Genomic DNA, 10,670 nt, shown 5'->3' on the forward strand with positions numbered 1-10,670 from the left:
TGTGTGTGTGTGTGTGTACCTATATGTGTGTGTGTTTGTGTGTGTGTGTGTGTACCTATATGTGTGTGTGTTTGTGTGTGTGTGTGTGTTGAGGGGCGGAGGGCAAGGAGGTAGAACTAGAACAGAATTTAGAATTCCTTGGAGGCGTAAGCACGCCAGAGAAGCAAGTGGCATTTCCATTTTAGCACAGCGTAAATATAATGGAATTATCAGAGACTATGCCAGGGAAAGCAACTCAGTCCTGCTACGGCACTCTTGGTGTCACGAAGTAAGTGGGAAGACCGTGAGTGGCAAGCCTGAAAGAACAGGTGCTGGGCTGAAGAGGGCCAACCCTGGAGGTCCGGGCAGCTCTAGGGCCTCCTGGGAGTGTCACACTATGAGGGAATGAGCTGAGAATGGGCATGAGGTCATCAGCTGAAAGCGGCACATGGAAGCAAGAGGCCACAGACCCCCTCGGGCTCCTCCTTTCCTTACAGGTTGGGGAAGTTTATAGCTAAAGCCTTTTGAACGCTTCCCATCAGGTCCTTCTCTCTTAACCCCACATCTCCCTTTCCTTAGCTTTCTGGTCACAAGGATGAAATATTAAGTGAATGAATTAATTGCCAACTAATTTAAGCGAAGCAAAGGGGATAGTCCAGATGGTCTACATTCAACCACAACAGCAAAAGGTTTGCATACACTGAGCATAAAAGCAATTATGCTGGTTTATTTCTAGAAGAATTATCTCCAACAGCCAGCCGCCAAAGACATTTTAAGAATGTCGCATCGGTTGTTTTACTCAATTTTTATGTAAGCTGTATATTTATTTGTATTACTTTTATTTTTGTAAGAGGAAATTGATGTTAATATCAGCATTTATTTTGATGGCCATTTTCTCCCCCCTTGAAACTCAAGGTCAGATATGACATTTTCATATTCCCAGGTACTTCTCCTTCTTGGTCTATAAACTACCTCTGGCGGATGTCTACCCTCTATCTCAGACCTTCCGCAAATTAGAGGCAGGTAAGAGTTACCATTGTGGGGCACCTGGGTGGCTCAGTGGGTTAAGCCTCTGCCTTCAGCTCGGGTCATGATCTCAGGGTCCTGGGATCGAGCCCCACATTGGGCTCTGTGCTCAGCGAGGAGTCTGCTTCCCCCCTCTCTCTCTGCCTGCCTCTCTGGCTACTTGTGATCTCCATCTTTCAAATAAGTAAATAAAATCTTTAAAAAAAAAAGAGTTACCATTGTAAAAGAAAACTTTTGAAGCATCAGTTCAGCATCAGGTAATAGTTTCATGGTAGGTAATCCATTTTAAAAATGTGAAAATGCTTAATGGTTTTAAGAATTCTAATGCTAGGTAATAGTGGGATTTAACTCCAGCTGTGGTTAATCCAGTTCTCTGGAAAGAGGTTAATCTCTGTGGCAGGGACTGAAGCTACAGAAAACACAGAACTAAGTTTGGCTGGGTTTGCTGTGAATTCATAACGTTAACCTGACAAAGCCCCTTAGTGGGCGCTGCATTGTCTGTGTATGCACAACCCATTCACACCAAGTGTCGGAAAGTTTGCCTCGCACACCCATCTCCTTCTTGCTTTTCTCCCTCGGTTGATGCCCTTGCTTTGTATTTCACTAATAAAATAAAAGCCACAGAAAACCTTCCACCCATGCATCCACGTCTCTGTGTCTGGGCTGCGCGTTCTGCCTTCCCACTAAACCCGTCCCCTCCATCGTGCCTGACTCCTCTTGCCATTTGAAATTGTCAACGTTCTCTCTCCATCATCATTTTTTCTGCTTCCAGCTGGGGAAGTCCCAGCAGCAGACTGTCCTGGAGTAATTTCTAACGCAGCCTAGTGGTGGGGAGCTGCAAGTTCGGTGTCTGCCTCTCTACCAGCTGGGAGGCACTGGGTAAAGCTATGGATACCCTGCACATCTAGGTGATCTGTCTCTGAGTAGGGGGTAATATCACTGCCCAATTGGGCAGGGTCATTAGGAAAATTAAATGAATTCATTTACAGAGTGTTTAGACTTGTGCCTGTTTTTTGAGAGAATATGAATCGCCAGTTTACTCCTTCCAGTCCAGACACCCTGACTTCTAGCTCCTCCTAAAGGCTACCAGACATGCATACTCCTGCCTTAGGACTTTGCACTCGCTGATCCTTCTTCTTGAAATTCTACTACTTCCAAATATCCAGCTTGTTCTCTCACTTCAAGTTTCTGCTCAATTCTTACCTTCTAACTATGGTCTACCCCAGCCATCCTGTTAAAAACAAGTGCCTGGCACTTCCTGTTTCCTCTGCTTGATTTATTTTTCCTGTGTAGTAGCAATCATCATTTCCTTTATTTTATATTTAAGTCCTTTATTTAATGCCCATATTCCTGCCACTAGAATGCAGGGGTTTATATACAAAGGCAGGGTTTTGTTTTCACTGCAACTCTGTCCCTGGTACCAAGCGTGGACACACACAGAAGATCTCAGTGTATGAGTGGAGAACTGTGAATATGTGAAGACGTACATCTGGTTTCCTGGCAGGGATGCCCAGCTTCCAGCTGGGTACAGCAGATAAACTGGCTGAAGCCAGTTACACAGAAGCATTGGGTCCTTTCATAGGGAAAGGAATGGGATTGAAATCTTCCTGTGTGTAAGAATGTGTCAATCAATTATGTAATTCCTCAAGGATCTTCTGTTTCCCAGGACACATATACTATGTAATAAAATGTATCAAAATGTGATACGAGAAAATTCTCACATCAGAGTTAATTTAATTTGTATTTATATGAACTCTATGACTTTTGACATCTCCCTTCTTTCTCCAAGCATTTGTTTATTCAGCTTTATATTCTATTCATACTAATTGTGTGTATTTTTATTTTGTATAACTTTGAAAAAATTCTTGGTAATAAACATCTTGTAAGCCTCTACTAGTAATCTTTTTTTCTCCCCCAGTGAAACATAACTTTAACCTGGAAGAGTACAGCCTCTCTCAGTGCACACTGGAAAAGGTGGGTCAGCTTTTATGGTTTGTATCATTCCTATAAATTACACATGAAAGTAATTATGCATATATTCTATTTATTTTAAGACAATATCCAACTTGTTCATTCCTTTTCTTTCTGTGTTGTCTCCTATTTAGGTATTCTTAGAGCTTTCTAAGGAGCAGGAGCTGGGAAATTTTGAAGAAGAAATTGATACAACCATGAGATTGGAACTCCTCTCTCCTGCAGATGACTTTTAAAAGCTCAAGCCTGTTAATACTTTGTGTCATATAAGCTTATGTTCTATGTAATAATTGGCAGTATGTATAATTTTAAAAATCATTAACATCAACATCAGGGTATATTTTGTACATTTGGTTAACAAATGAATTCATGTCAGAATCATTCCTCCCCTTAAATTTAGGAATGATAGAAAATCTGTGATAAAGGCAATATAAAGTATTAATAAATCTTACCTGAAGACCAGGTAGCAGGTATCGTGGAAATAAAACCACAAACTTGGGAATTTTTTGAAGTATAACTTCAAACATGGCGTATCACTTTGAAAAATGACACTTACTAAGAAATTCCCTAGCAGAGCCATACGAGGGATCTGTTCAACAGCCAGAAGCTATAGGATTGCAGCATGCATTTGGGAAGCTTGGGTTTATGAGGTTGCTTTGAAACACAAGTAAAACCTAAGAGTCTTCCTCTGAAGTCTTTTCAGAAACTGTTTTGAAATTCAGAGCGAGGAGTGCATTGGACTCACCTCTGAACGAGCACGTGCATCGGATAAGCTTTCAAACATACCTTGTGGAAAGGAGGGACGTCACAGCAACATTCCTTCAGTTTTCTAAGATTTTGAATGCTACTTCATGATTGGGGGAGGCGAGTGCTGATTTCCCTCACCAACTCATCAGTAGTTTTCTGTGTACAGTTGACCTTTGCACAACACAGGGGTTAAGGGTGCCGAACCCTCTGTGTAGTCAGAAATCTGAGTATAACTTTCAAGTCCCCCCCAAACTTAACCACTAATAACCTACTGTTGACCAGAAGCCTTCCCCAAAACATAAATCATCAATTAGCGCGATGTTATATGCATTATATGCCATATTCTTATAATAAGTCAGCCAGAGAAAAGATAATGTTATTAAGAAAATCATAAGGAAAAAATACATTTATTGTACACTAAAAAACCATATATAAGTGAACCTGTACAGTTAAATCCATGTGGTTCAAGGGTTAACTGTATTTACTGCCATTTTTAAATCACTTCTTTCTTATGTATGTACATCATATGTTTTTATATCTATACACACATAGGTATAAATCATTTCTATTACTAAATTTTTAAAAAAGTGTGTTTTACAAGTAATTTTATTTTTTTCCTTAAATTATAGCTATTTCATTTTAAATATCATGAGAAAAATTTTGAAGACCAAGCAGTATTTTTGATGCTTTTTTTTTTTTTTTGGGTGATATGTTATATAACTTAAAACACATTGTTATGCTCATTGAGGGATTTTTGTATAATGGAGAAAAACACAAAAATTGAATACAATTGAATAAAAGATCACCACACTTCCTCCATACCAAAAAAAAAAAAAATCAGTTTCTTTTTTCTTTAGTATACTCTTTTACATAAGTGAAATCATTACAGTATATATAATTTCTTAACTATATATGCATACTTGCTGATGTAACATTGAAATTGTTTTAATTTATTTTCACACTTATGGTGAAGTTCCAGTGCTATATGTTTGTATTTTATTTTGTGTTAATTATTTGTATTTTTTGTTCACTTGTTTTTGTGTTTTAATCATTTTCTTACCCATTTCTCACATAATTAAATATTTTACCTGCATATATTACATATCATAATTATATCTAGAACATTATGATAAATAATCAATAGCTTACTATTTATTCAGGATACTTTAGTGCCCCGTAAAAGCAAATTCCTATCATCATAAGAGTTGGGTTTAGATTATTTCTAAAATTCAAGCAATAAATTCTCCTGTCTTGCTCAAATGTCTGAGATCACAACATATATAACCATTTCACATAGTAAGATGGTGAAATCTTCGCCTATATTCATTATAAGTTACTAATGTTCTTAACTGTTGTAGAATTATGTTTACAAAGTACTGAATAACCAATAGGAGATGTATAAATATTTTAGAAGATTAAGTTAGACATGATTTGCTAAATCCATCATAATATGGGCGCTTTTGAAAACTTGGGTTTCTATTAGGAATATATTCAAGAGAAGATAAATAGGTATGAAAAGGGAAGGAGATGAGAATAAAACTAAAGAAAGGATTATATAGTTATATCATCTCAAACTCTGTTGTAGACAGGTCCTGTGCTGGTTTGGTTCATTATTTTCCTACTATCCCCCTCCCAAAAGAAACAATAGATGCAAAGGTGGAAGAGAGAGGTCAGAGGATCTAGTCCCTCCTGTCCTCATTTTAGTTCCAGATCTCAGACAGTAGATGTAGCCCTCCAGGCGTATAACTTCTGCCCTCCTCCAGTTACACACATCTGCTTCTGGCCCCTCTAATGCTATGGACCCCAAGAATGTCCTACTCTTACCTCGTCCTGCTCACTCAGGCTCCAGCAAATCATCAGAATTATCATTTAAGTTGTTTGTTCCTAGTTTACGGCTCTACTGGTTTCTGCTCCACGTAAGCTGGTCTTAGCTGCAATTCTTTTTATTCCTTTGCGTAAAATGCATAAAATGATCTCTGCTTCCAGGTCCTTCTAATATTTGGTTTTGGACTCCAGTTCTTAACACAGAGCTCCTAAGACACTAAGGGTCTCTTGGGTGATAGAAGTAACTTTTGTTCTAATGAGGTGTTGCTGGTGGGCTCCAGGATCAACACTGGCCACCAGAAAAATCAAGCCATGATTGAAAGCTTGGTACTTCCACCCCATCCTCATTCTCCAGAAGTGGGAGAAGCATTGTAAATTGAGCTGAGAGTCAATCATGCTTATCTGATGAAACCTCCAAAAAATTCCAAAAGTACTGGGTTCAGAGAGTGACAAATCTGGTAAACACATCAATGTGCTAGGAAGGTGGTGGGTGCATCCCAGTTCCAGGGTGACTGGGGCTCTATGCTTGGAACCCTTCCAGACCTTATCATATGTATGTCTTCATTTAGCTGTTCATCTGAATCCTTTATCATATTGTTTATATTAGGAACAAGTCAACATAAGTAAGGGTTCCCTTGAGGTGTTAACTGTTCCCTTGAGAAAGTAAGCTGTTCTAACAAATTGTCAAACCCAAAGATGAGGTCATGGGAGCCCCACGTATAGCGGGAAGGTCAGAAGTAAAAGAGATGACATGGGGCTTCGTGATTGGCACCTGAAGCTGGGTCAGTGTTATGAGACAGGGCGAGTAACTGGTGGGATCTGATGCTAACTCCAGACAGATAGTGTCAGAACTAAACCAATTGTAGGACACCGAGATGGTTTTGGAGAATTGTTTGGTATGGGGGGAAAAAAAACCACCACATTTGGTGGCCAGAAGTATGAGAACAAAGGAAAACACAAAGGACAAAAACAGTTTTTCCCAGACATTTGGTGTCAATGAAGTGGAATTTGCTAGAATATTTCTGGCTCATGGAAACACATGGTTTGGGAACAGAAAGAATGGAGGGCTGGGATGCTGAGATGAGGCGCTCTTGGTCCCTGGATGGCTACCTAGTCCCTCATAGTATAAAAATGCAGCTGCTCTTTGATCAGTTACTAAGAGTAAAAGTTGCCAGTGGAATTAGAGATGAGAGTAGACCCAGCTCCTGAGGAGTGGCTCTTCGGATATGTAAGGAAATGCAAAATAATAAGCATGCTAAATGTATAATCTCTCGGTCATTGTTATCCAGAATGGCTAAAATAAGAGAGAGTTCTGAGTTGAACCTTGATGTGGGAACAAGTTCAAACTTGGGTCAGTCTGAGCTTTGACCACCAGCCTCAAAGCTGCTCAGAAAGGGAAAAATTATGCCAGGAAGGTACCTCTAATCACCCTTTGATCACCAAAGAAATAGTGTGGTGGATGAAGGACAAAACCAAAACAAACCAACCAACAAACTACTAAAACCAGGGGGTAGAGCGTGAAGGAGATGTCTCATTTTGTGGACCGAACTATCAGCTTCCTGAGGAATCTCTACCAAAATGGACTAAGAGAGTAACTAATCTGGGGTCTATGTCTTTGGTTTTGAATGTTTCAGAGTGGAAGAGCCTTTCTGGGTTGCAGCTGGATCCACATCCCACTAAAGAACGATCACAGATGGTTATATGTGATCCAGACACACAGAACGTTATTCCTGAGGGATTCCTGCTGAGCTGGATAAAGCCACCTTAAGGGTGTGCTCACCTGAGAAGGAGGACTGCCCATGTCCTCCTGTAATTGCCAAGTGGAGCACTTCAGATGAAGGAACTGATACACTTTGCAGGCAAGTCACAGGGGATTGGCTGTACAGGAGCTAGGATATTCCCTCACTGAATATGCCCGTTACCAGGCTGTGGTAAATGCTGTGATTAAAGGGGTCCCTGTTACATGGGTAACTTGTGTGACATCACTCTTGGAAAACTGAACAGTCTGGGAAGTTTTATCAGAGTTGCTGTCTTAGTTTCCCCATTTGGATCTCCCTGATACTGAATTCACCAAAGTAATTAAAAAGAAAATGGCGGCCACCTGGGTGGCTCAGTGGGTTAAGCTTCTGACTTCATCTCAGGTCATGATCCCAGGGTCCCGGGACTGAGCCCTGCATTGGGCTCTCTGCTCAGTGGGGAGCCTCCTTCCCCTCTCTCTCTGCCTGCTTCTCTGCCTACTTGTGATCTCTGTCTGTCAAATAAATAAATAAAATCTTTAAAAAAAAAAAAAAAAGAGAGAGAAAGAAAATGGTGGAGATAGACAGGTGTCAAGGACTCCACCCAGCAAAGAGGACATCTTTAGATGGTTATTGAAAAAGGGATGAATGTGGTAGACCCGGATGGTGTTGAAACAAAGGTACTGATGCAACATTATGAAAGTGTGTATGGACCAGTGAGACTTCCCATGGGTCCCCGCAGGTTCTCTCCACTTACCCCACTTTGGAGGAATTTAAAAAGCCAGAGGACAAAGGTTATGTGAGAAACACCACCCAGAATTGCCTGAGGTATAGATTAAGCAGATTAATCAAAGTAAATGTTGAGTAAATGTTGAGGGAGAGGCCAGGGTCTTCTGGCACAGCCTGGTAGGGACCTGATGCTGTAGGCACAAGTGTGGATAAATTGTCCAGGGAGAGGATGGAGAGGAGGAGAAACTTTTGGGAGGAGTCAATGCACTGGGATTTGAAACCTGTTGGTGATATCTTAATGGTGGCTTAATTTAGATCATGGAAGAAATGAAGATCAAAATGTTGATAGGATTAAGGTGAAAGTTTAGATAAAAATTAGGATTTTTGAGCAAACTTTATGTGAGGTGGTTGGTTTTCTTTTACCTGACTGTATTAATTGGGTGGATATTATGTCAGACTAGCAATTACTTCCCCTACCTAATATTGTAAATAGAAGACATGACAGTCCACCCTCCGGCCAGTCTTAATTGGACATGGATGGGGACCACTAGAATTTCTCAAGCCTACACAGGTACTTAACTTAAAACAATGCAGAATACCTGGTGGGCAGAGAGATTACCTCTTTAATTAATGACACATTAGAAGCTGGAGTGCTGGTGGCAATGACTTCTCTCAGAGCCCTGAATGGTCTGTACAAAAGTCTTACGGCTCATGGAGAGTAACAGCAGACCACTGAGGCTTAAATAATGTCTCATCATTGAATACATCGGCAATTTCAGACACTGTTTCAACCACCCACAAAAGATAACAGGTACCCAGTGATTTTTTTTCTTTCCCCAAACACTTTCTTCTGTATCTCAATCTCAGAAGAGACCCAACTGTAAACCACTTTCACATGGAAGGTTCTCAGTTCACAGTTCCTGTGTGGTCACAGGTCATCTAAACTCACAGCTTACTGTCATAATTTGGTCAGAAAGAATTTGGACCTGATACAGGTCTCCAAGGTAACCACATTGATGACATGGTAATATTGGAAATGACGAGAACGCTTGGGACGGATTTGAGTGGTGTGGTGACTCATAGAACCAATCAAGACTAGTTAATGAATCCAGAAAAGTCCAAGGAACTGCCCTAATGATAACATCGTTAGGAATGGCCTGGGCAGGAGCCCCCTGGGATATTCCTTGAGTGACTGTTTTTCCCTACTCCCAGGACCATAAGAAGCTCAGCATTTGGTTGCTTTATTTGGATGGGGGAATGCATACTCCTGGGAATATTGTTAGTTCCTTGAAAGAAAGCCATATTCGAGTGGGGACCTAAATAAAAGCATGACACATCTGAATGATAAAAAGTGATAGGTCTTGGGGCACTTGGGTGGCTCAGTGGGTTAAAGCCTGTGCCTTCTGCTCAGGTCATGATCCCAGGGTCCTGGGATGGAGCCCCGCATCGGCTCTCTGCTCAGCAGGGAGCCTGCCTCCCCGTCTCTCTCTGCCTGCCTCTCTGTCTACTTGTGATCTCTGTCTGTTAAATAAATAAAATCTTTTTTTAAAAAAGAAAGTGATAGGCTTCCCAATGCCTTTGGACTCCTGTGATTCCAGATCTCAAGTCTGTGGTTTGCTCTGAAGCCTCAATATCAGATGGGTCTAGGAAAGATGACTGTCAGAGGTAAGGAAACTTAATTTTAAATCTTATCGGTTTAAATCTTAACATTTAAATTTGAATACTTGCCTGGGGTTAGTGGCTACCATATTGGATACTGCGTTTTTAAAGTTAAGTGGTATTTCTGTCCTCATCCTGAAAAATAAGATTTCAAGGGAAATTAATTCTGATCACCTCTCCCTCCTCTCCCATACAATCGCTGCCTGATATTTTAGTCCCTATTGTGACTAATACCTTCCTTCCACCCAAACACAAATCAATCACCATTATATTGCACATCAGTATTTATTTAGTTTACCGATATATTTATTAGTTTTCAACAACCAACTACTTCCTTCTGGCTTTCATGCTTTTCTTCTTAAGGGGTATCTATCAGTTCTTCCAGAGATAGCGGTAAAAGAGCAATCCCAGATTTTGTCTGAAGATGGGACTCTTTATTCTTACATATGAATTATGTTTTTGCTGTCTTACCAATCAGCCTTTGTCAAACCACCTAAAACTTAACTGACTAAGATGTCCATCAACAGATGAATGGATCAAGAAGATGTGGTATATATACACAATGGAATACTATGCAGCCATCAAAAGAAATGAAATCTTGCCATTTGCGACAACATGGATGGAACTAGAGCGTATCATGCTTAGCGAAATAAGTCAAACAGAGAAAGACAACTATCATATGATCTCCCTGATATGAGGAAGTGGTGATGCAACATGGGGGCTTAAGTGGGTAGGAGAAGAATAAATGAAACAATATGGGATTGGGAGGGAGACAAACCATAAGTGACTCTTAATCTCACAAAACAAACTGAGGGTTGCTGGGGGGGGTTGGGAGAAGGGGGTGGATTATGGATATTGGGGAGGTTATGTGCTTTGGTGAGTGCTGTGAAGTGTGTAAACCTGGTGATTCACAGACCTGTACCCCTGGGGATAAAAATATATGTTTATAAAAAATAAAAAATTAAAAAAAATCACAATCTTGTTTTAGCTCCCCCCCAC

The 10,670-nt window shown here is 40.4% G+C and overlaps 1 protein-coding gene across 1 annotated transcript in view; it reads left to right on the plus strand.

The window, feature by feature from the left end:
- Positions 1-4,816, plus strand: part of LOC132004138 (ATP-binding cassette sub-family A member 6-like) — a 60,634-nt gene extending 55,818 nt beyond the window's left edge. Inside the window, exons 37-39 of the mRNA XM_059380260.1 lie at positions 923-1,002; positions 2,924-2,979; positions 3,111-4,816. Of these exons, the coding sequence (XP_059236243.1) occupies positions 923-1,002; positions 2,924-2,979; positions 3,111-3,212 (238 nt within the window). The 3' untranslated portion in view covers positions 3,213-4,816. The remainder of the gene's footprint in view (positions 1-922; positions 1,003-2,923; positions 2,980-3,110) is intronic.
- The last annotated feature ends 5,854 nt before the right edge of the window (positions 4,817-10,670 follow it).

The sequence above is a fragment of the Mustela nigripes genome, chromosome 16 (assembly GCF_022355385.1).
Source record: "Mustela nigripes isolate SB6536 chromosome 16, MUSNIG.SB6536, whole genome shotgun sequence".
NCBI classification, from domain to species: Eukaryota; Metazoa; Chordata; class Mammalia; order Carnivora; family Mustelidae; genus Mustela; species Mustela nigripes.